This window comes from Syngnathus acus, chromosome 11 (genome assembly GCF_901709675.1).
Source record: "Syngnathus acus chromosome 11, fSynAcu1.2, whole genome shotgun sequence".
In the NCBI taxonomy this organism is placed as follows: domain Eukaryota; kingdom Metazoa; phylum Chordata; class Actinopteri; order Syngnathiformes; family Syngnathidae; genus Syngnathus; species Syngnathus acus.
The window spans coordinates 8,198,518-8,223,830 of NC_051096.1; the positions used below are offsets into that span (position 1 = coordinate 8,198,518).

Consider the following 25,313-nt stretch of genomic DNA (forward strand, 5'->3'; position numbering starts at 1 on the left):
GATTAGACTAGGTTTTATTTAATCACCATTTCGTGTGGGGGTCTTTTGGAGTGCGATTAGGGCAAATTCTGCATGGCAAAAATACATTTAATCTGCAGATGTGCTTTTGGTCGTTTTGACGGAGATTTTAAAAGACAAAAAAGAGAAACGCGGCGACATCCATGACAAGCGCGCTTCCATTAAAAGGAGCGAGAGAGAGAGGGAGAGTGAAAGAGAGAGAGAGAGATTATTTCTAATTGAATTAGAACTCCGGCTCAGCCATTGGCTCCGTGAAGAGGCCCGGTGCCCCGGTGTGCTCCCCTAAAAGCTCCTCCCCTCACGCTTCCAAACACTTGGCTGTGCGGAGGAGCACATCTTATAAGGGCCTCTAAAAGTCATGTCTGTGCTGTGCCATCATCTGACCTGAAAAACCAGCGGAGATAAGGAGAAGGCTTGTGAACGCCCGCCTGCGACCGCCCGCCCGCCTGCGCCCGCCCGCCCGCCTGCGCCCGCCTGCCTGCGCCCGCCCGCCTGCCTGCGCCCGCCTGCGCCCGCCTGCCTGCGCCCCCTTCCATCACTGATTCTGGAGGGAGCAGGGCTCTTCTTCTTTTTTGCCTCCGACTGACCCCGTTGGACACGTCTTCAGAAACATGCAGTTAGAGAACATCCTCCCCAGCGCGCTCCCCAAGACGTTTTACAACCTCTCCTCGACGGACAGCGCAAATAACAGCCCGAGGCCGCCGTCGCAGCTCGAGTACCAAGAAGTGGACCGGGCGGAACCGGAGTCAAACACTGCTCCTAAGAAATACCTGGCGACCGTGGGGAACGGGATGATGGCTGACCCAGAAGGAGACACGTTCGCTAAAACCGGGCCCGATGGGAGGAAAGGCTCCCCGGTGCTCGGTGAGGACGAGCTGAGCAGCGGCCGGCGATACAACTTAGATGAACTCGCTTCTGATCGCTATTTCATCTCGTCTTCTCAGGCGACTTCCGACATGGCAAGTCCGTGCTCCCTCTTCCCTTACGCAGGGCAAACAGGCTCCGTGTACACGGGCACCACCGGGTCCAGGTACCCGGCCTCCCTTCACTACGGGTCGGTCCTGCCGCCCGCAGGCTTCTCCTCTCCGTCCGTTTGTAGCGGCCGGAGTCAGTTCGGCAGCGGGGGCTACCAATTCAGTCAGGGTCCCGGTTGTTTGTACCCGTCTTACCCCGGCACGGGCATCGGCTCCATGTCTCTGCCCGGCTCCGGCGCCGGCCCGAGGGCGCAGGTCTATCTCTGCAACCGGCCTCTCTGGCTCAAGTTCCACCGGCACCAGACCGAAATGATCATCACCAAGCAGGGCAGGTAAGCATATCGAGAAGTCTTTTATCAAATCAGACTTCGTATATTTTGATTTACTTTTACGCATGGATGTATTTTTACGTGCGCGATTTCATCGATTTTGATTTACGCACTTTTGATGTATTTTTACGCACGCGCCCTTTTTTTTTTTTGCTCATGATTTGCATTTACTAAATGTATTTTTCGTTGCTGACATATTAGCTTCAATCCAAACAAATTATGCATGATAAATAAAAACGAATGTAACTTTGAAATAAAACCAAAATGTCTCGCTCCCTTTCGCAGACGGATGTTCCCGTTCCTGAGCTTCAACATCACCGGATTGAACCTCACGGCCCACTACAATGTCTTTGTAGAAGTTGTTCTGGCCGACCCGAATCATTGGCGCTTTCAAGGGGGGAAGTGGGTCACTTGCGGCAAAGCGGACAATAATATGCAAGGTGCGTTAAGAAATTCAATCAACCGCTTGAAAATAGAAAACGTTACAATTGTAGCTCTATAAATATTGAAAGGGAAAGATAACGATACATTTAGAAATGTGGTTTTGATTATTTTATGATGATAAAGGCTGTAAATGCATTTTGAGTGCTGTAACAGCTAAAATTCTAAAATGACAAATCTGCACCAACAAAAACGTCAGTTAAAATTAAAATGTTTTTTGTTAAATGTACCATTTTATTTTCATGACTTTAAAATGAAGACGACAATTATTAGATCCGCATCAAAATCAAATCAAGGTGTACATTGTCATGCCTGTTTGTATTTCGGTGTCATTTTGCCGTAGCGTTTGAAATAATTTTCAGATAAAGCGGTCGCAAATCACAAAGAGTTTATTGCATTTTTTTCTTTTTAAAGGTACATCATTTTCACATGTATATGATCTGAATTTTATAGGTAACAAAATGTATGTTCATCCTGAATCCCCAAACACTGGCGCTCACTGGATGAGGCAAGAAATCTCTTTTGGCAAATTGAAGCTGACAAACAACAAAGGAGCCAACAATAACAACACTCAGGTATGTCTTCTTTTTGACATTTTCTTCATTAGTGTTATTTTTTGTTTTTACATGTTGAATATTTAGAAATGTAATAAGCAGGTTTGCCTTTTTGTTTTTGTATTTTTATCAGGCCAAGCACCAATTTTACATGTCAAATATGAAGCCAGTTGTGCACGGCACTAAAGCTGTTGTGCATTTCCTTTTACAGATGATAGTCTTGCAATCCCTTCACAAATACCAACCGCGGCTGCACATTGTCGAGGTGACCGAGGACGGCGTGGAAGACATGAGCAACGAGGCCCGAACTCAAACCTTCACCTTCCCAGAGAACCAGTTTATAGCCGTGACCGCCTACCAGAACACAGATGTAAGAATTCTTATGCCAATTTTCCTTTTTCTGTCTTTTAATATTTCCTTGATTTGTTGTTGTTGTTGTTGTTCTCCAGATCACCCAGCTGAAGATTGACCACAACCCATTTGCAAAAGGGTTCCGGGACAATTATGACTCGTAGGTTTCAGTGATTAAGCTTGCGTCGAATGTCGCTTTCCCGTCTAATGGTCAACCTTTTGCTCATTTAACCAGAATGTACACAGCTCCAGAGAGTGACAGGCTGACTCCATCTCCAACAGACTCTCCCCGCTCCACCCAAATTGTGCCGGGCGCTCGCTATGCCATGCAACCTTTCTTTCAAGAGCAATTTGTCAATAACTTGCCGCAGAACCGCTTCTACGGCGGCGAACGGGCCGTGCCCCAAACCAACAGCCTCCTGTCCCCGCAGAGCGAGGACGCGGCGGCGGCGGCCGCCGCTGCCGCCGCCGCCGCCGCTTCGGCCCAACGCTGGTTCGTCCCTCCGGTCCAGCAGCCGGGCTCCAACAAGCTGGACCTGTCCTACGACAACGATTATTCCACCAGTAGCCTGCTGTCCTACGGCATCAAACCTCTGTCCCTTCAGACGTCCCACGCCCTTAGCTACTACCCGGATTCGGCTTTCGCCTCCATGGCGGCGGGCTGGGGCGGCAGAAGCTCCTACCAGCGCAAGATGACCACGGGGCTGCCCTGGTCCCCTCGTCCCAGTCCGCCGGCCTTTGCCGAGGAGCAGCTCGGGGCGGCTAAAGACAAGCTGGCGGAGGAAACGCCGGCGTCGGCCACCGCCTGGATGGAGACGTCGCACTCGTTGAAATCGGTGGATTCTAGCGATTACTCGGCGGTGTGCAAGAGGCGCAGGATGTCCCCCACCGGGGGCTCCAGCACCGAGAACTCTCCCACCATCAAGTGTGAAGACTTGAGCGCTGAGGATTACAATAAGGACAACCCAAAAGGCATGGGTTATTATGCATTCTACACAAGCCCCTAAGACTAACTCAATATAGTAACCGAGTGCTCTCCATTCCTTGTTAATGTCTTTTTGTTTTTTTCTCTTTTCTCTAAAGGTGCCAAAGCTTAGTGTTGCTCCCCCCCCCCCCCCCCCCAAGCAAGCTGCACAAGGTTATTTTCCCAGGCCATACCTGAGCAGAAAACATGCATAGTGATTGTTGCTTTTGAACAAGCGTGTCCATTTCTAAAATCCAATTATCCCCAAAATGCAATTTGTTCTTTCCTTGTGTATTTAAGTCGATTCCATTGTACAGTATTTGTGCACTTTAGAATGTGATGTACCTTGTAAAAAAATGTCTTCATGGAGGTGTTAAATGGAATTAAATAAAGTTGCTTTTCATGAAGCATCATCCAAATGTCTGTTTGTCTCTGATTTCTTCAGCAGAGCATCATTTTTACTTCAGGTATAATTTATGATTGCACATTTGGAGCTTGCATGCAAGATCATTCATGCGACATATGAGTTCTATCATTCTGGCCCTTTTGTGAGTTCATTGCTCCTCATTACAGATGACTTGTGAAAAAGTCAAATGGATCATGCAAATAAGCTGTAAAGGCTTCGTGCAGTCAGCGCTGTCACTTTTCCATATACAAAACTGTCAACATGGTGTTCAAATATATACATAAATGCTCCATAAAAAAACAAATGATATTTTGTGTCACTGGAAAAACTATTCTAGGATTCTAGAAAGGATAAGCAGTGTAGAAAAATTGTCCAATTCACTTTTCAGTATGATGCCGAATACACCAACAAACAACATATGACTTCTCTTGGATCATTTATTTTTTTTTACAAAAAGAGCACAACTATGATGTCCTTTTCTAAGCAAAGTGGTCATAATATTTGCATAGTGTACGTCTCCTTCTCACCTGATTGCCTTCCCTTCAAATTTGAATTGATTTGCATGCTGGCTTTCTAATTAATTCTCTTGTCAGACTGGTTGACAAAAGGAGGAGTCTTACTCCAATTAACACCTCCTAACAAGGTAGATTACCACGGATTTTCAAGAAAGCTGTAAAAAAAAAAAACAGCCTCTTGTGGGAATTGCAGCTTGAAGAATGAAAATGTTTGCACTTGTGTCAGCAATTGGTTTTATTCCAAGCCGTCCATTTTGTATTGTGAACTTTTTTTTTTTAAATATGTTTATATTACAGGTGTCTGACAGACATTCCAAAATGGTGCTAGTCCTCAGCATGGAGGTCAATGGATGTACGTATCTCCCTCGCTCAAGCCTTCATGCAAGTAGGACGCTGGTCAATAGCGGGTAATCAATAGAATTCTGTGTTATGTCAATAACTGGCGGTCTGTTAGGACAAGTTTTTTGGGTGTTTTTTTTTCTTCAGTGTGTGTCCATGTCCTCATCTGGGGCTTTTTGAAAGTTCACGGCAGATGAGAATTTGGAAACAGTGTAGCCAAAAAGCGCTTTTGACACCTTAACACAGATGACGTCCTTAGGCTCTTTCTTCACCTTCAGTCACACACTATTACTGCTCTCACAGGCTAAATTTAGCCATAGGCGCGTTTGTCTTTCGCTCCACATTTTTAGATGTCTCTTTGACCAAAAGAGAAAGAATGGAACAGTGGCCATTTGTCATGATTATTTTCACACTATTTAAAGGGATGTGTTGCTGAATGTCAACCCTGTTAAATGACGAGCAAAATAAAAACAATTCATTCTACGTTTAGTGAATCCAAATATGACTTGTTGAATTGAAATATTTCATGATGTTCTAATTTGTTGTTGATACATGTGAAGATTCTTTTGTGCAGGTGTACCCAATGGTGTGACCGGTGAGCGTGTTTACAGAACAAGCATATGAGAGGCATTGATTAGGGTGGCTCATAGTTTCGATGACTTGAGGTGTTTTTGCGAGCGCCATAACACCCTGGCCCGAGTCTCACTTATCTCCTCCGCCGAAACTGCTTCATCATTGCTGGATGTTAGACGGAGCGCTGAGCGAGCGAGCGAGCGCACGGCTATAATGCTCACAGGTCTGTTGGAGTGAGACCGTGGTGTGAGATGAGTCTCAAGTTAGCGGGGCCACAAATGTTTGGAGGAAGGTGTTGAGTGTTGGCAGAGAGCACAAAGGTGACAGGAAGCCGAGTTGCAGAGGAGCCCTTGTGTGCTACTGCTGGCTGGCTGGCTGGCTGGCTGGCTGGCTGGCTGGCTGCGGGGAGGCCTCCAGTCACTGGTGCATGCTTAATGTTGGGGAGGGAGAGTATCCCGCGGCTGAGCTGCACTTAACAGCACATTGATTTCAAAGCCTCTGGAGGCTGGTGGGACACATCTGAACAGGCCGAATCAGCCCGCTCCGTCCCTGCTGACACCACCATTTACCGTCTCCGCAAGTCCTCCCGCTCCCTCTGTGATGATTTGGATACACCGTGCTGGTCATTGGCCTCTTCGGGCCCACTCCTCTCCAGAGTCTCCAAGGAGTCAGTCTGGATTCAAGGGGCACTAGGCTTCCCGCAAGATCCTACATGTTTGGGGTAGGACACAAAGAGGCAGCCATGTGGAAAAGATATGAATCCAAATCAATGCAATGGCACTTTGGGAAGAGCCAACAGATTTGGGGAGTTCCCTTCCTCTTCTCGGTACCATCACCATTTGGGACAAAGCAATATGCACTGAACCCTTTGGGACAGAATAACTTGAAAGAAAAAATAGGGCACAGTCAATACTCTTATGATGACTTGATTGGAGATCTTAACCTTAAATGAGACAGACGTCATTGACTCAAGGCCAGATTTTGACTCCATTTTTCCACCGAAAGTTTTTGCCTGTGGCAGGGAAACCTTTTCTCCAATCATCACAACACCTCGCAGTGACTGTTTGTTTGACTCCCATATTCCCTTCGCAGGTGGATGCCAACACAGTTCTTCTTCCACTTGTCTAAATTCGGCCTCACCTCATAGCTGCATTATTTAGCATGCATGGAACAGCACACTTCTTCCTTGTGTGTGCTAATAGGATGTCAGTATCTTTACGATTCAGGGTACAATTAAGAGGTGAGAGTTTGAGCTCCCACTTTTTCACTTCTATTTCTGAGCTACCGAGTGATTATGCCGGAGGTTGACTGGCGGGTGAGGAAGAGGCTTTATTTTTACTCTGTGAACACATTTGAGTTTAGATGACATAGGTTCATGTTATCAAACAAGAGTAACGATATTCAGGAGTGAAGCTCTTGGTGTGGCTTTTTCAGGGGAAGTGTGTTCCATAATTTCCAATTCATTTATGATATGACTGAAGCTTTAATTGGCCAATTAAAATAGATTTTTAAATTTGCAGTAAAACCCAGCATGTTTTTTATGTATTCTGTCACAGTAAATATTTATTAAGGAATTATCACACATAAAGGGTCAGAGTATTCGGAATACCGGATTAATATGCCTCTTTTTTGAACATTGAGCGCCGTTGTTTATACAACACTGTCCTCTGCTGGTAGAAAGTAGTTAAAACATTTCAAAATGTATTTCGTTTTGTTTTGAATGAACATAATGAATGAAGTATGAAAGCATGAACATAATATACTGCATGCATATATGCACACACATACAAAATAAGAGAAAAAAAATGTGTTTTAAGATGAATCCTCTGCACTACTAATCGCATCTGATCCGTGGACGAAGGAGCCCGGGGAGGTAAGGTATGTTGCGAAACCATTTAAAGATTTCAAAACAGATGACAAAATCTTGCACATAAAATATAAATGAAGTAATAAAGTAAGAAAACAGAAGGGTGTTAGTTTAGTTTAGTATGCAACAACAAAAGTCCAACCTTACAATGACGGCATCCGTTTCGATTGGCTAAAAAATGTTAAGAATCTATTGGCTACATTAGCTGTCAATCATCGTGGAGGCGCGGCCTGCTACGTCATTGACTAACGCGCTACGCTACGACAGCCAGCCAGTCCCTCTAGTGTTCGCTCAAGTGTCTCACTCGCCGGTTTCCTCTACGCGACTCTACCGGCAAAAAAACAAAAAAAAAAACACTGGTGGCCCAAAAGTCTAGCGGGGAGTGCGATGGACGAATCATCGGAACAAACACGGCCCTTCTTGAGAACAGTATGTACCCAGTAGCGCTTCCTTCACGCCACATCTGTCTGTTTCTTTGTCCCGCTGGCCGCCCGGCATCCTTGACGTTGTGTTTGCCAGGCTGAGGCAGCTGTGATGCTTAAGGCAACCAATTGAACTCAACCAGCCAGCCGGCCGGCCGGCCAGCAGCTGCTATTGTTAGCCAGCCGGCCGGCCGGCTTTCTTATTCTGGACACGTGGCAGGGTGATAAGATGCGCTTTGGCTAGGTTCGCGAAATGGGGACTTTTCAGACCAACGCGTGGCGTGGAAATCTTTTTTCTTGGTGTTTTGCTTTAGTTTGACGCGGGGATATACGAGTAACTTGCTAGCTATAATGCCGGGTGCGAGGTTTTTAAGTAGTTCAATTCTGGCCGAATTGTTTTTTCAAGTAAACATACTGTGCATTTAACAAAAATGAAAGTTATCCCATCATCTTGCCTGAAAAAGTTCCAGTTGATCCAGTTTACTGTGCAGTCAGTCGCCTTTGACAAACTTCTGCATGTTTTAACAAAACATTGACAATACGCCAGTGACGAATCAAATGTGTCACAGGAAACGTTGAATTAGTTGAATGAGAGATGAGAAAGCGGAACCGCATCACAATGAGAAAAAAAGTGAACAAAGTTGGCAAGAGAATCCCCTAAAGCATTAGTGACGGATGGGATCATGGCTGTCAAACTCCAGAGCTGTGCGAACAAATCCAAAAAAGAAACTGTGCTAAGTTTAAAATGCCTAACTGAGTGATGTAAGAGCTGGTGTGATATTGCCTACTGCTATGTTTGTTTGTGTGTGTGTGTCTCGGTACTTATTTGTGCATGTATAAGCATGTGGTGGGGAAACATGAGCCCTTGTGTGCTCAATGAAAAGAGCTCACTTCATCACTGCCTACGTCTTTCCCCAGCTATGGAAGTCAGTGGCTGGGTTTACTGTTGCAGAGGCAATGCTTAAGCTGCTGGGATGGATGCCTGCCTGCCTGCCTGCCTGCCTGCCTGCCTGCCTGCCTGCCTGCCTGCCACACAATTCAAATCTTCAATGAAGCATTGTCTTGCTCTGGGCAAGTCCTTGTCCATAAGAGAAAAGGGCATTTTTAATGGTTTGTAGACGCATAGTTGGGGTTTTGCATTCTCCTGAAGTGCCTGCTTCCATTTATCTGTGTGGGGGATTGCTTTTCATTTGTGACCTGAATACCTCAGCGGGTAAATATTAGTATGTCCTCCCTACGTGTGCATATGTCCTCCATGTGTCGCTGTGTGCGTGTGTGTTTTTTTAGCTCCTGGCCAGGTCCAATAAAATATGAATGGTGCCATGGTGGGATTGGCTGGTGAGCAAAGAACGGGCTGACAACTGGGTAGAGCAGAGCACTGTGTTTCGCAAGCAGCTCTCTCTCTCCCTCCCTCTCTCCCTCCCTCACACAAGCAGAGGAATCGGGAAGAGACAAGTGTGATTGTGTCTCTGCTGAGTGCGTTCCCTACGAGGTTCTTGTCAGGATTGAGCTAACGCATCCGTGCTGTCTTTGCTAGGGTCTCAATGGACAGAGCGAGCCAAGAAAAACATGCGCTAACGGTAGGTGCTCCCGTGGTTTGCAGGTGCTGTACAATGTGTCCCATCTCCAGTAAGGCTGCATGCATTGTTGATGACTTTTGATTTGGTCATTGGAGACAGGAGCGTCATTAAGCAGGCAGGGCATGTGCTTGGAGCAGCAAGATTTTAGAAAGTCAAATCCAAGGTGAAAGCAGGGGGTGATGGGAGCTTGTTGTTTTCTTCTTCTTCTTCTCTCATTCATTTGACATGCGTCCTGAAATGGGGACGTTTGTTTTGTCATATTTGTTGATCTCAAGGAGTGGAGACAAGTCGAAAGCAGCAGGCAGAGAGTGTTATGGCTGCTTGAAGGACAAGGAGAAAAGGATACTGTTAGAGGGGCTCTGCCAAGGTGCTGGAACATGCAGGTGCTGCATGCTGTTTGAACAGATGACGTTTTTCTGCCTCCCTTTTGGTTTTGTTATGAGCGCTCTCGTATTCATCCGTATCCAGTGAGGAACGGGGCGGGGCGTTCACAGAGAACAGATTGGGGGTGCTTAACTTCACATTTCCAAAACAAATGGCATGAATATGGATTCGTTTTTTGAAATAAATGACTATAAGAAGCCCGAGCGTACACTAGCTATGTCACGTCTCGGTTGTTTTCTTCTGTTCGTCACTCCCTGTCGGATTATTTCTTGTCTCACGTCTCTGTCAGTTCTGTTTTTGTTTGCCAGCCCTGTCGGTCAGTCCCGTTGATATTTGTTAGGCCGTTAAGTGATGTTAGCTTGCCGGTTCTTTTGGCTTGTTCCCCTTATCCTCCCTTCCAACTCCCTTTTCCCTTCAATAAACCAAGCTGGTCTGGCCAAGCTGCATTTGGTGGCCCTGCTCCATTCCAATTCGTGACAACCTCTTGCTAGAGTGCATGTTCATTCCCAACTTCCATTGTACTTGGCACATAGTGTTCCCAACATACTTGACAGCATCATTAAAGCCAAGCACTACATGAACAGGTGTTAGTAGAACACATTTGTGCAAATGGAATTTTAAGGTGCTTAGGAAGATTATTATTTTTTTCTTAACCAGCTTTATTTGCATGTAAACATTGGCTCATGTGATTCTTGCACTGGTCAGTCTTCTAGTTGATTTCCTTCCTATGTCCAAAATAACTTTGAATCGAGGAAGGTAAAAGAGCACCATTTCTTCGGGTGCTATCCGAGTGAAGCGCTATGCATGCAAATCCACTTTGGAGGAATGCAAACCAAGACACACACTTTCTAGTGCACACAACGTCATAACCTGACTCAATAACAATAGAACCATTATGCTAATACATGTGGCTCATACATATAGCGTATTTGAACATCCGCTAGAGTTGTAAGAAAGCGCTTCATATATAGTAGCAATGAGTGAGCATGCTAAACTCTTCCCTTTCAGTCCAGCACAAAGTCATGCCAACATGAGGTCACTGTCACCTTGTGGTATTTATAAACCGTGACAGGACCTCATGCTTCCAAACATGACGAAAGATTGTCATTCGTCTACAGGTGAAAACCTAATTGACTTATCGTTTCATTTTTCTTCCTGTTAAATCGACTTTTATTTTTGATCAATTTGGTGGTGGCGGGTATAATATTTTGGGAGGCATGATGTGGTCACATCATGTTTTCTGTGCTTGTAACATGGTGTGATGTTCATGTGACATGTGGTGCGTCCACTTTGGCCACACGTGCTGCAGGAACTAAAAACAGTTTCTCTGCAGCTGTCTGAATGACCTAACGCTTACGGCGAGCGGGTCAAGAGACATTTTTGTAATTGGACTAACTAACTACGTCTGATTCTGAGGACTTCAAGTGACCCACAATCTCCTGTAAAGAGGATCAAACTGGTTAGAAGAAGGCCAGGGATTGAAGGGTCCAACAAAGCGGGAGGGATTAGATGCCTAGTAGAAGACACCCTATTGAAAAATGTTCAGTCTGTATCATTTTCAGCAAGTGTCAAAATGGCCGCCCCCCTGAGATGGATCAAAACAGAAGAATTTGAGTTGGGCTCCACAAAACTTATCATTACATAGGAAATAGTAGTCCATGTATCCATCCATGTGGACCTAAGGATGTGTTCACACTTTGGTTTGGTTTTGAATTCTTCTTCTTCAAGCATCCCCTTTTTGTCTTCTTCCTAGGGTCTGGATGAGGAGGCAATCGTTGACCACGGAAAGAGCAGCTTCACCATTCAAACCAACTACGAAAAGGACGACTTGGAAAGTAAGTTGTGATGGGAGAATGCCGCATTTTATTTTGATGTTCAATTGTTTTGCTAGGCCACAGAGCAGTGTACGTAGGCGTTCATGTTCCTATTGGAAGGGAGACCAAGCGGAGACACCGTCACAGAGGACACAGGCACCACAGGAAGAGAAGGGATAAAGACTCTGATGACGGAAAAGAGGATGACAGAGAATCTCCCCCCTACGGTTAGTACACTCCATTTCTGTTAACCTCCGCAAAGCACTTTGCAAAGCCTGAAAGTCTCAATAGTGAGAAAACAGGTGAAGATAGAATCACTTTGGACTTGGATTTTTTGGGGTTCTCATCACTTCACTGAAAATGAACTTCATTTTTTTTTTTTCCTACTCATTATGCCCAAATCACTGAAAGGCTCAAGTGGAAAGTACCTTTTTGAAGTACAGTACTAATTCCATTCCATTCATTCAGGTTGGATGATTTCATATCCTATATCATTTGTTCCCACGGTCACACTTTCTATGTGATGTAGGCTTGGCCCATTTTGTCACATCTCTATGAAAGCCAAGTGCAGAAAGAGTGTCAGGATAGTTGTGATTTTCTAGAATACATTCATATTATATCAAATACATGAATATTATTGCTGCAATGTAATGATGGACCAACGACTAACCGAGTCATTGCTTTTTGGGCTTTTTTGTTTTCTTCCTTCCAGTCAGACATGACAGGAACGGTTCCAGAAATATCATCATTATTTCTCTTTCACATTTGACCAATACAAAGATGGAATGTAGAGTATGTATTTGTGCAGGTGTCGAATGGCAAAGTGACAAGCTATTAGAATGCAAATGATGTGTGCCGCTACTTCAACAGACACTCCATCCCAGCGGGTTCAATTCATTCTGGGCACGGAAGATGATGACTTGGAGCACGTCCCCCACGACCTCTTCACCGAGTTGGACGAGCTATCCTTTCGAGCCGGCAGTGCCACTGAATGGAGGGAAACTGCCAGGTCAGACTAAAGAGAAGAAGAAAATAACATGTCAGCTTATGTCACAGTAGTGAGAGTCCTCCTGCACATCACAAATCTTCCCATGCCTTTCAATTTGTGACGTCTGCATTGGTTTTGGGACTGCTCCGCAGGTGGCTTAAGTTTGAAGAGGATGTGGAAGACGGAGGAGAAAGATGGAGCAAGCCTTACGTGGCCACTTTGTCATTGCACAGTTTATTTGAACTGCGTAGCTGCATCCTCAATGGCACAGTCATGCTGGATATGAGGGCCAAGAGTATCGAGGAAATTGCAGGTGGAGACGCTTTTTGTTCCTCAATGACGTGTAGAGGTTGCCAATAAAGTGCCATGAACTTTTGGACCCAAAGCTGCCTTTAATACTGCGTGCTGTTTCTTGCTTCAGACATGGTGATCGATAGCATGGTGGCGTCGGGCCAGCTCAAGGAGGACCTGCGGGCCAAGGTGCGTGAGGCTATGCTGAAGAAGCACCACCATCAGAACGAGAGAAAGCTCAGTAACCGCATCCCTTTGGTGCGCTCCATCGCTGACATAGGCAAGAAACATTCTGACCCATTCTTGCTCGAACGAAACGGTGAGATTCTTCAATGCACTCACTTTTCTTTTTCCGCCATATGATCGATCCCACGTGAAGTCTTTCTAAAAATGACGTGTTTATATCTTTCGACGCCGCGTGCGTGCGTACAAGGTGGATGGTAAAAGTGAGTACCACCTAGGGATGGAGCAAAAATTGTGAAAGAGAAATCTGGGTGCCAAGTATTGTTTGTGTCTGTATGGCTGCCTTGGTTTGAAAATACTCATCTTGAACAAGCGCATGGCTGTAGCGCCGCTCGGTGTACATTTTAGTGAGCATTTTCAGATTGGGATCAACGTGATGGTGATGGGATTAGCTCGAGTGGCAAGAATAAATTGGAGTGTGATCCCTGTAGGTGTCCTGGACCCATTTGCTTTGGGTGTTTGCCTCTCGATAATTGCACCGATTTTGTCTTTCCTGGCATGCAATTTTGAAGCTTTGCCTAACCAGTCACGTGATTGTTTCAGCTTGAGTGAGAGAGGCAGGTTTTTGGGTCTTGCCGACACTTCCTCACTGAATGGTTTGATTTGCTCCCTCGATGCATGCGTGGATCTCTGGAATAACATTTCTGCTATGCCGCTCACCCTCTCTGGCTGGCTGCTTCCGATACCATCCTTTTGATCGAGTTCACCTGTTTTTCTTATGTGCTCCATCCCTTTCTTCCTCTTTCTCCTTTCCCTGCCTTCTTTCTCCATTATTAGGAGAGGGCCTTTCCTCTTCGCGTCTGTCCCTCCACAAGCCAGGAGCTGGCTCTTCTGCCTCCAACCTGCCGCAGAGACGGGAGTCCCGAGTTTCCATCCTACTCAACCACCTCCTACCGTCCTCTTCCTCCAACACGGGGCCCCGCCCCCCGGGCACCCCTCAAAGTACCCCCTCGTCCTTTCGCCGTGCCTCCCCGAGCCCCCCGCGCAACCACGCAGCCGGCTTTGGCCCTGGTAGCATCCCAGAAGTGGTGGTATCTCCGCCCAAGGATGACGAGGCGCCAAAGTGGGCAGAGGAAGAGGCGGCGGCATTGCCCCAGTTGAGCCGCCAATCTTCCTGTGCGTCCCAGGGATCCGAGCAGCTGCCCTTAGAAGGCAAATATCTGTGTAGCCCGCCAGTGTGAGTCACAGCTTGATCAGAAAACACTAGCACAAGCATGAAAGCTCTGCTTCCTGTTAACTTTGCGGCCATCTCATCAATTACCCATGGCAAAGTTCATCTTCTGAGGCATCCTTACCCCCTTTTCCCACCAACCTTTACACTACTGTGTAATGTCTCACTTCTCACTGCACTCGTGCAGAGGGAGGGAGGGAGCCAGGAGATGAGCAAGGGTGTGTTCAGGGCTTCTCCTGGCCTGGCCACCATGTAACTCCGCCCCTGCAGGTCCTTTATTTTTAAGTCCAACAGTCAGTAGCATTGTGATTCTGGGGGTGGACACAAACCATGAAAATAGACCAGGTGTCTGCCCCTTTTTTCAGATTCTTACCAACATGTACTGTACATTACTACCATGTACTATTTTCCGAAATGAATCTTGAAAAAGGCCATTGAAGCAAGTTTGCACAGTAGTGTAAATGTGACGGTAATGCTTTTCAAGAATCACTCGCTCAGTCCCAAGTCTCCTCTCTGACCCCTGCACATTTTCAAAGCATTCCTTGATGTCTTGCTTGATCAAGTCTCTTCATAGCTTTTTGGTTGAGGTGGAAAATGCTCTGCGCTCCGTCCCATTGCTCGTTATCTTTCTCTGCCTCATATGCGGCATGTGCTGGGATGGCTCCTTGTTAGTTAGGTTATTATTAGATGTCTGCGCTCGGCCAGGACTGGCTCCGTATCAAAGTATGGAACTTTGGTACAACCCATCACTTGTTGAACCTGAGAAGTTGTGCAAAAGGTTCGTCTTATTTTAGCCGCTAAGCGTCTGTAATTGAATCCTCTTCGAGGAGGATCTAAACTTTTTTTCTTCCCAGGAGGCAAGTGACTTTGGCTGTGGGGGTTGCCTGACTTGAATTGGATTATCACGCTGTAATCACTAGTCTAATTAGTGTGCTTTGGTGAAAGTCGAAGACTTTAAATAGCTGACCGCATTACTGTATATTTAGTGAAATAGTAGCGGACAACTTTCACATGTCATTTGGGCTCTTTCTTTTGTTGCTATAGATTCTTGGAACTGTAAGAATGTCCTCACGTAGCTTGTATCCTGTTAAAACTCATGTGACAGGATATGAACATACAATCCAATCCACTTTTTTTTTTTTGGTCCCAGTTCTTCCGGTGCCAATTTCAGTTATGTATTTTAATGTTTGGCATAGATGTGCCGATTCATCACTTCTGTAAAAGTTGGTGTGGGTGGGTGGGTGGACATTCCACGGTTTAGCCTTCCTTTTAGCGGATGCAACCTAGGCTAATCCCTCTCTTATTCCAAGAGGCTTTGTCGGGTATGTGAGCAATCAGGCTCCTGTTCACCGCTCACATCTATTGTTAAAAAACAAAATAAATCAAAGAAATCCCACTTAAAGAATTTGCAAAAAGTAGTAAAAACAGAAATGCTGAAATGTAACTTGAAGTCGTTCAATGTTTTGCGCTTGGGCTATTCTTGAGTTGCGGTCATTAATCCTGTTGGATTGAATAAATGGCATATTTACACGTAATAAATTGGAATTAGCCAGGGATGACTTGGGTGTTAGTTTTTATGACCGACGTGCTGATGCAGTTGCTGGAAATAAATAGAGAGGGAAAACGGGCTCTTGCCGAGGATCCACAGAATAGTATGAGGCATTACCCCCATTCTGTGTGGACATTACATTTCACAATTCATAACTAGCCGCATGTTAACTGAAGTGCTAGCGTTTCCTGTTTGCGTTTCTTTACAAAACCAGCTAGCATATATTCCATGTGAAGTTGCCGTACTCTCCATGCCAACTCTTTTTGTCCTGATTCCAAATACAGACAGTCACGTCCGAGACCATTTTTGTAGAACTGAAGAATTTCACATTCAATATATGTATTCAATTTCCTATATAGCTGAATCATGGCTCGTGTTTGACTTGTGATTAACCCTTTAAATGAAGGTCATCCAATCGGGAAACTGCAGAAAATATTCTATTCCTGCATGTGTGTGCTCTACATTTCTATGTGGTGTGCTACAAAAAAAAAAAATGCATTGAATTTCCGCTTGAATGAATGGAATGGGAGAAGTGTCAACGAAGACGTACCGATGGGTCACGGCTCTGCTCAAATAACCTTCTGTTCTCCCACTGTCCATTCTCCGTTCCCTACCAGGACCACTTGTTCATCCCCACTCGGTCCCCAACTACCTGGACAGCGAGAAAGCAGTGGAGAGGCGGCCTTCCAAAGTAGGGGTCAGTAGAGAAAGCAGCAGTGTGGACTTCAGCAAGGTAACCTAACCGTAGTGCTGAGCACAGACAATCCATCGATCACCGTGCAGGAGTTGTGTTGACAATTCCCTGATCAAGAGGGAACCTCACCATCTTCCTTTTGAAAGCAACATTTTGGAAATGTTTTGCTTTGCATGGTTGTCCATTTGGCCATTTCTATTCCTCCTCCGGCAAGCTGGCAAGCTGGCATGCAAGCTGCCATTAGTGGATTACAAAAGCACCCATCACGTCTTCCAAAAATAAGGTGCACTGTTTATGAGTCACCGCGCCACAGACTGCCATTGCACTCAATTATTCAAGTGTCATGGCAGGAAATGCTTCACAGCTTTCAACTGTCTTTGCTCAGTACTCTGTAGGTGTCAGTCTACAACTGTCAGGAAAAAAAGTTGGGCTTCGCAATATAGTGGTTAAATTCACCATGCAGATTTGGAACCAATAGAGACTGCACCTTCCATATATTGTCCCAACTTTTCTTCTGATTTTAAGGTTGTAGATGCTAACTCTCCTTAGCTTACCTTTGCTACACTAGCAACCTTCTGCTCTACCTAAGAGCCCCAAAAGTCCCATTCCTCACACTTTACTGTCCTTCAAATGGTCTTCGCTGCAATCGCATTCAGTTGTTCTCTTGGTTTAGGTGGATATGAATTTCATGAAGAAGATTCCTCCTGGTGCTGAAGCCTCCAATGTTTTGGTGGGAGAAGTTGATTTCTTGGAGAAACCTATCATCGCCTTTGTTCGGCTGTCCCCTGCGGTTCTTATCACCGGCCTCACCGAGGTTCCCGTGCCCACGAGGTACTCTGCTTATTTCAAGATGAATAATGCATTGGAAAAGGACCTCTGCTGCTTATTTTCGTTCGCACAGTGAACGAAATGAAATGTTATCATTTGCATTGTTGATGTCTGTCTTTTCCAAAGGTTTCTCTTCCTGCTTTTGGGTCCTCACGGAAAGGGTCCTCAGTACCATGAAATCGGAAGATCTATGGCCACGCTGATGACAGACGAGGTGCCATAGTTAGAATTTTCATATGAACCCTCATTTTATGCAAGATTCATGTTCCGTCAGGTGCATTGTAATTAATCTCACTGGCTTATTGTAAACAAAAGAAGATGCTAATATTTATCCATTAGGGAACTCAACAAAGACTTATTTGTGTGATTGTGTAGATCTTCCACGATGTGGCGTACAAGGCCAAAGACCGTACGGATATCCTGTCTGGGATTGATGAGTTTCTTGATCAAGTGACGGTCCTCCCTCCTGGAGAGTGGGATCCCACCATCCGAATTGAACCCCCTAAAAATGTCCCATCCCAGGTTGGTTTCATTCTGTTAAGTGAAACTCATTTACTAAAGGTTTGCGTCTGCGGGGTCAAAAAATGGCTGGTATCGAATGAGTTTAAAATTCTGCAGGTGTAACCCGGCACCACGGCACGTACAGATGGCTGTGGTTATTCTAGCGAGGAGAAGGCATGGAACAGTACCTTCGTTGTGTTCCGTGCTATATGGAGGGTCTTTTTGTACCCTTCTCCTGAGTGATACCTTTTAACAATGAGGTCTCTGTAATGCTGTGGAAGCGCTTTGCAGGCCATGCCTTATCACTTCGATGTGGCTCCAAAAATGTCCGTCAAAACGCAATAGAACGTTATTTGAGGTTAATCAGAAGCACTTGAAATTAGGGCAGGAAGAAAAAAAAAAGTCACTGTACTTGTCCGTATCTGTCTTCATATGTCTGTATGTTTGTGAGCAGCTCAAGAGGAAGAGGCCATCCCATCCAAACGGCACCGCATCCCCAGCGGGAGAACTGGAAAAGGAAGAGGACCACCACGTGGGACCAGAGCTGCAGAGGACCGGAAGGCGAGTACAGCACATTTTTGTGGGACTGCAGAAAATCCAAAGTATACTTTGACTTCCTCTACAATTTTACCTTTTTTTGTTTTTGTTTTACATAATTGTTTTGTATTCTATAAAAACGTTTTGCAAGAGGTGTAAATTTAGTTTAAGAAATAAGTAATACTAGAGCGCGTGAAACATTTCAAATGTCAGCAGTGCCAGTAGCCTGACATTTGTGTCTTAACGGTGACTGATTGTCTAAGGTTGTAGCCAGGCGTACAGTGCAGCTTTATATAAACCACACACACGCACGCACTCCAAGAACACTCTGCACACTGATTTATTTACACGTTGGTCCTCCTTTTCAGCATTTCTATAAAAGGCGCAGAGCATGAGCAAGCCATAAATGTAACAGGGCTTAATGTAAAGAAAGATAGCAGAAAGTGGGGCAGTGAGCTTTTCAAAAGGCTGCCAGCAGCTGTGGCAAGAATAAAATAAATGAATGTCTCAGAGAGGATTTGTGGAAAAAAAATCAAATGAGCAGTTAATCATACCTCTCTCTCTCTTTTTAGAATATTCGGTGGCCTGATACTGGACATCAAGCGGAAGGCCCCGTTTTACTGGAGTGACATCCGAGACTCGTTCAGCTTGCAGTGTCTGGCCTCCGTTCTCTTCCTCTATTGTGCCTGCATGTCTCCCGTCATTACTTTTGGAGGTCTGCTCGGAGAGGCCACCAAAGGCAACATTGTGAGTTTGACAGATTGTTCAGGAAATGCCAAAATGCGCTTTATAATATTGGTAATAAAAATTAAAAAAAATAGTCAGTGGATGTGCGGCAGGTAGTGGCTTGACTGTAATTATTGTTTACTTCTGTCACTCGGTATGCAATAAAGTGCTGCACAATGATATGACAAGTGACACTTTCAATGTCATCATTTTTGTTTGCTTCCCTCCCTCTCTTTCTCATCACTCTTTGTCTCTTATGTCTACAGAGTGCCATCGAGTCTCTTTTTGGGGCATCCTTGACTGGAGTAGCTTATTCCCTCTTTTCTGGCCAACCCCTAACCATTCTCGGCAGCACAGGACCTGTTTTAGTGTTTGAGAAGATCCTCTTTAAGTTCTGCGTGTAAGTTGGAGTCACAATTTGCATAGCGTGTATGGGGGGATTGATTCATAACCATCCATGTTTTTTTTTTTCTCCCACCTCAGCGATTACGGACTGTCCTACCTGTCGTTACGAACGAGTATTGGTCTGTGGACAGCTTTCCTATGTTTGGTCCTGGTTGCCACGGATGCCAGCTCCCTGGTCTGCTACATCACCCGCTTCACAGAGGAAGCTTTTGCAGCGCTCATCTGCATCATCTTCATCTACGAAGCTCTCGAGAAGCTATTCCACCTGGGAGAACATTATCCCGTCAACAGCCACAACATCTTGGAAAACCTCACGTCGTATTCGTAAGTATTTGCATTTTTTTGTTAGGGTCGTGTAGGTTCAGGACATGCGGTGTCAAAAATGGATCGATGCACTTGATGCATACTTTACATAATACAAGCTAGCTTCAGTGGACATCTTTGTCAGTCAACAAGTCCGCATTTGGTATTGTCAATTGTCAACCTATCCTTAAAAGTAAACAGAAGGGCACTCTGACAGAATGGAAGGAATGTAGCTTGCATATCAACAAAAAGAATTCCTGGCAAATGAAGGAGGTTGGGAGAAGTTTACTTTTTTTATATTCTTGGGAACTATCTCATTTGCTCAATTAAGTTGGAGATGCTCCCATCAGAATTCTCTCACAAAGATTGAAATAAATCAGTCCACAACTCTGACAATGAAATGTTCTTTTTCAAATGGTCTTGCTCGCAGGTGTCAGTGCTCTCCGCCAGCTAATGCCTCAGCTCAGCTCCTGAATAAATGGAATCAGACTGGATACAGTCCAGACTCCGTACCCTGGAGTAGCCTCAATGTTTCGGTAAGGCGGCTGCATAGTGACCTCCGGTGTCCAAGGCATTTAAAGACGACGACAACAGTTTGATATCGTTACAACGGCTGCACAGACTGAAATGACGGTCCTGTTTTCTGTAGATGTGTCAAATGCTCAACGGGGAGTTTGTGGGCACAGCCTGCGGCAGCCATGGGCCGTACATCCCCGATGTTCTCTTCTGGTCCATCATCCTCTTCTTCACCACATTTTTCCTCTCCGCCTTCCTCAAGCAGTTCAAAACGGAGCGATACTTCCCCACCAAGGTTGAGGGATTTGATCATTCAAAGCGACACTGCTTTCAAAATGGACAGCTCTCGGTTTGATTCGTTCTTTTTGTCGTAGGTGCGATCCACAATTAGTGACTTTGCAGTGTTCATAACGATCATGATCATGGTGTTGGTGGACTATTTGATGGGGATCCCTTCCCCGAAGCTGAACGTCCCTGATCGTTTTGAGGTAGCCATTTTTTCTTCTTCTTCCCCCATTCAAATGACTTACGGTTAGCAATGACTCCAATGATCTTCTGAGAAGCAGGTCAACACATTTCCAGGCTGTCCAACCCAAATTTGGCGCACTTTTGCCTCCTTCCCGCACAGCCTACTTCAAAGAACAGAGGCTGGCTGATGGATCCGTTAGGAGACAACCCCTGGTGGACGCTGTTGGTGGCAGCGCTTCCCGCCCTGCTGTGCACAATCCTCATTTTTATGGATCAACAGATCACAGCTGTCATTATTAACCGCAAAGAGCACAAGCTCAAGGTCAGTCCCGGAAGGTGCCGTATGTGAGAAAGCGCAAATTGCCTCCGACTTGTACTCGTCTCCTTGACTGACCCGCAGAAAGGCTGCGGCTATCACCTGGACTTGCTGGTGGTGGCAGTCATGCTGGGCCTGTGCTCCATTATGGGCCTGCCCTGGTTCGTGGCAGCCACCGTCCTCTCCATTTCGCACGTGAACAGCCTCAAGGTGGAATCGGGCTGCTCCGCTCCCGGAGAACAGCCAAAGTTTCTCGGTATCCGGGAGCAGCGGGTCACCGGATTCATGATCTTTGTCCTCATGGGCTGTTCTGTTTTCATGACATCTGCGCTCAAGGTGAGGCAAGGAGAAGCCTTGCTTGTCTTTGTGCACTCTATGATAACTCGTCTGTACTCTTTCCAGTTCATCCCTATGCCAGTGCTGTATGGAGTCTTCCTCTACATGGGTGCCTCCTCTCTCAAAGGCATCCAAGTATGTTTGTGAAACGTGGGCTCGGTTTGTGGAAAACTTCCCAAGGGCTTCTCGGATTGATGCCTTTGATTCCCTCCACAGTTCTTTGACAGAATCAAGCTGTTTGGCATGCCTGCCAAGCACCAGCCTGATCTTATTTACTTGCGTTACGTGCCGCTGTGGAAAGTCCATATCTTCACCCTGGTACAGCTCACCTGCCTGGTACTGCTTTGGATCATCAAGGCCTCTGCTGCAGCGGTGGTCTTCCCCATGATGGTAGTAAAGTTAACGTTACAATCAGAATGACTTGATCATTGACAAGAATTTTGTCTTTGTCAATCTTTGCAGGTTCTTGCGCTGGTCTTTATCCGAAAGCTTCTCGACTTCTTCTTCACGAAGCGAGAGTTGAGCTGGCTCGACGACTTGATACCAGAGAGCAAGAAGAAAAAAGAGGATGACAAGAAAAAGAAAGCACGCGCCAAGCTGGTACGTTCCATTTACGGCAAACATTGTGGTGTTGAGCCAGGTAGGGTCTCACTCACTTTTTCTTTCAGGAAGCGGAGTCTCGATTGCAGAAGGAAGAGGGACTGGGGCTGCAGGTCAGCTATGAAGGCTCCAATCTGCTGAACATCCCAGAAAAGTCCCTCTCGGGAAGGTCAGTCCATTACAATGAAACCGTGTTTCTCATTTTTGTATTGCACCTTAATTGTTCCGTCGCGTAAAAGGTCAACAGTGGCAAGAAAAAGAAAAAGCTGTGCTTTGAGGGCTGAGATGAGCAAAAAGAGGTCCGAACTTTCTTACTGTATCTTGAACAGATCGTACAGAATAGGAGTAGTCGCAGACCACAGGCTCCCACAGGAAGAAGAGGTAGCAAGACAGTGTGTTTGGAAAACAACTGATGCATCCTAACCTTTCACACACACACACAGACAGTTAGAGCATGGCCTAAACTCTACACATACTTTATAAAAAGCACTTTAATTGCTTAACCTGGTGTGTGTGTGTGTGTGTGTGTGTGTGTGTGTGTGTGTGTGTGTTCGTTCAAGCAACCTCACTATCATGTTCATCCGTGGAAACTTAACATGGCTTTTGCTGTGCTCCGTCAACTCTGGTGTTTGTGTGTTTGAGCCGTCCGTCCGTCCGTCCGTCCGTTCGTCCTTGGCTCCTCTTGCTTTGATGTGTACCTGCTTGTCTTCTCTAAGTTAGTATTTGTCTATTTCCATTTCGGCACCGAGTCGTTCAAGGTCCGAATATCTCTGATGAAATGGCCACAAGTGGATCACGGAGGGCAGTGAACTGGAGCGGTGACTCGCATGGCCCGCATTTGTATTGACAGTAGACATGGATTTATTCTGCCTTGTACATTCCGACTCCCCCCCCCGATTATTTTCCGATCCGAATGGGAGAAATGTGAGAGACGGACGGCGTAAGAATGTGAAGGCAATGTGCTGGCATTTGTTAAGCCTCCCAGACTCAGCAGCCCCTCCTTATCCTTTCTGGATACCGTGAAGGTCTTGTGTCCTTGTCTCATTTTGTATCCGTCCTTCCTGTCAACAGCCGGGAGAAGGCGGCCTGCGTTAGAGTGGACGTCAGCCCGGACACACCGGGAGAGGGTTCCACCGCAGAGACCTTCCTGTGATAGCGACACAGCTGACATCCATATTGTACACGCAGCTTCAGCGCAGCAGGTGAGCTCCACTTGGGCGCTAAGTTGCCGAGGGTTTTTTTGACCATTTGCACCTCTGATGCCAAAGGAATGGGCCTCACTAGTGACTGAGTTTCCGTTTTATTATGTCTGTATTTCCATACTGTAGAGCGTTCACAGACAGTGAGTGAGTAGCCCAGCACAGTGTTTGAAGGTCATATTAAGACCACACCAGCACCATTCAATGAAGGCCATTCAGGAAATATCCGTGCCGGTGAATAATGTCTCATAAGTGATGTGTCAAAAACCAAAACCCAGGAACGAATTAGAGAGAAGTCGACGCGACATCATTGCAGGTCAAACAATCATCTTGGGGGGGTGTTTTCTCATGCTGCTTAAATTTCATCAGAAACGTCTTTTTGTATCTAAATGGAGGTTAAATATGAATGCAGGTATACAGTATCTACTGTGATCTTTTCATTTGTAATATTTCAAACTTACTTCAGAGGCCATATGAAGTCTGTACTGTACAGTAAGCACTTTGCCAGCATCCTTTTCTTACCCATTATGAATTCTAGTGTACTATTATATTATTATTTAAACGTTGCTTCTTCTCCCGACTATTTGTTTTACGGCAATTTTGATTTACATTTGTCAGGAATCTTGTGGAATTTTTGGTCGCAGAATTTCAATGGTTTTGTTTTGTTTTGTTTTTTACCCCCAAATCAGTTCCACAACAGTTTTAATCCGTGATTTTATTGATGAATGTTTACGCAAACGGATAACATCACAGCTGGGCTGTAGTCAACATCTCTTGATCTCTGCACAACTGGATGATTATCATTTCATAGATACTCTTAGATGATAATAATAAAGAATCTGCCCAAGTACAGTGGAACACATTCTTTAGAAAATAAGACACTTGATTCAAGTATTCCTTAGTGCCTGTTCTCACTCTCATTGTGAATAAATGGGAGACGATCGTAGAACATCACTTTGAGGTACCGAAAAGATGACAGAAGCACATTCTTAGCACATGTGCCATGAATCTCAACTGACAGCGACTGAGATCCTCATCTTCATACGTTGTTCACTGCCACGTCACTCGACGGACCAGACAAATGGCGAAAATAGGATTTTTGTTTACAACCTTGGGTGTTCCACTGTACTTTGCGCCAGTCCGTTGTGTTTCGATGACGCCGACGACACGCGCACGCACGCACGCACCGGCATAATCCTGCACACAAAACAACACCAGCCAAATGTTGTTGTTGTTGTTGGGGGTAAAAAGAATCCAAGTGACCCCAGTTAGTTGCACCTATTTTTATACTGTCTGTATTACTTTTATTGTGCGTGTGTGTGTGGTGGACAAAAAAAAAAAAGTTCTTTTCCTGATGCTAAACATTTTATGCAACGCAAATATTTCTACTGTAAATGTGACATTTGTAATATTCTACATAGCCGATCTAATTTTCGCAAAGTGCAGTCTTGTTTTAGCAATAAATGCTCCATACGAATGGATCCGTGACACTAGCTAAATATCCAGGTAAGGAATCATTATCGCTCTATCTGTGTCTAGCTGTAGTGACTATGTGCCTTGTCAGAGCTCTTTATGTGCAAGTGTCGTACTTCCAATTAAGTGTTCAGATACATGTACGCGGTGGCGGCGGCGGCGGCATCCAATAAATGAATGCCAAAGACAAAGCGGCGTCAGTTTAGAGTGGACCAGTGCACTATTTATTGACTGGTGTGTAGTTGGCCCATGTCTGTATTGAAGTTGTAGCCAGCCTCCGGCTGCAGACTCCACTTCTGGACTTATTCTTGTTATTATCTTCCATTTACAAACTGAATTGCTGTTTGTAAGTGTATTCTGTTATGTCTTGAATGTTAGATGGAATGAGTAATGCGAGGAGGATCTTGGGACTAAGTTGGCTCATGCCACACGGGTTTTAAACTGGAAGTGAACTCTGACCAATCGGGTCATGTCATGCAAAACAAACGCTGTTGAGTCAAAAAAAGAATAACTCCAGCATGCAGAAACCAAGGCAAAATGAAGCAAACGTTCTGGTTAGCAAGACTGATGACTTACTGTATGTCTCAGTGGAAAGCAATAAACATAAAAAGTATCAACTGATCCTGGTTGTTTCTTCT

The 25,313-nt window shown here is 45.4% G+C and overlaps 2 protein-coding genes across 3 annotated transcripts; both read left to right on the forward strand.

Moving 5' to 3' along the window:
- Positions 1–512: 512 nt before the first annotated feature.
- On the forward strand, positions 513–4,054 carry eomesa (eomesodermin homolog a). Its single transcript, XM_037263395.1, has 6 exons — positions 513–1,324; positions 1,607–1,761; positions 2,216–2,337; positions 2,528–2,686; positions 2,766–2,827; positions 2,903–4,054. Exons 1-6 carry the CDS (start codon positions 630–632, stop codon positions 3,672–3,674), a joined length of 1,965 nt encoding a protein of 654 aa, XP_037119290.1. The 5' UTR covers positions 513–629; the 3' UTR covers positions 3,675–4,054.
- A 3,547-nt stretch (positions 4,055–7,601) lies between these two features.
- LOC119129965 (sodium bicarbonate cotransporter 3-like) lies at positions 7,602–25,296 on the forward strand. Of its 2 annotated transcripts, XM_037263393.1 has the most exons (25): positions 7,602–7,760; positions 11,471–11,552; positions 11,609–11,758; positions 12,402–12,540; positions 12,672–12,832; positions 12,941–13,129; positions 13,831–14,205; positions 16,391–16,470; positions 17,141–17,298; positions 17,422–17,509; positions 17,671–17,817; positions 18,251–18,357; positions 18,906–19,080; positions 19,326–19,459; positions 19,543–19,788; positions 20,198–20,303; positions 20,417–20,578; positions 20,658–20,771; positions 20,912–21,073; positions 21,152–21,403; positions 21,470–21,538; positions 21,620–21,793; positions 21,866–22,003; positions 22,072–22,172; positions 23,075–25,296. In XM_037263393.1, the coding sequence occupies exons 1-25, from the start codon at positions 7,719–7,721 to the stop codon at positions 23,154–23,156; spliced, it is 3,633 nt and encodes a 1,210-aa protein (XP_037119288.1). In that variant the 5' UTR covers positions 7,602–7,718; the 3' UTR covers positions 23,157–25,296. The 2 variants fall into 2 exon arrangements, with proteins under 2 accessions (XP_037119288.1, XP_037119289.1); XM_037263394.1 differs by lacking the exon at positions 13,831–14,205 and having other exon boundaries at positions 7,603–7,760.
- Positions 25,297–25,313: the final 17 nt, after the last annotated feature.

What these genes read in the sequence shown, in the direction of transcription:
- eomesa (XM_037263395.1), top strand. Translation starts at nt 630, where the DNA reads ATGCAGTTAGAGAACATCCTCCCCAGCGCGCTCCCCAAGACGTTTTAC. An exon ending in AGCGGACAATAATATGCAAG is followed by an intron (nt 1,762 to 2,215) that starts GTGCGTTAAGAA and finishes TGAATTTTATAG; the next exon opens with GTAACAAAATGTATGTTCAT. An exon ending in CCGCCTACCAGAACACAGAT is followed by an intron (nt 2,687 to 2,765) that starts GTAAGAATTCTT and finishes GTTGTTCTCCAG; the next exon opens with ATCACCCAGCTGAAGATTGA.
- LOC119129965 (XM_037263393.1), top strand. Translation starts at nt 7,719, where the DNA reads ATGGACGAATCATCGGAACAAACACGGCCCTTCTTGAGAACA. An exon ending in ATTCTTGCTCGAACGAAACG is followed by an intron (nt 13,130 to 13,830) that starts GTGAGATTCTTC and finishes CTCCATTATTAG; the next exon opens with GAGAGGGCCTTTCCTCTTCG. An exon ending in GAAAAGTCCCTCTCGGGAAG is followed by an intron (nt 22,173 to 23,074) that starts GTCAGTCCATTA and finishes TCCTGTCAACAG; the next exon opens with CCGGGAGAAGGCGGCCTGCG.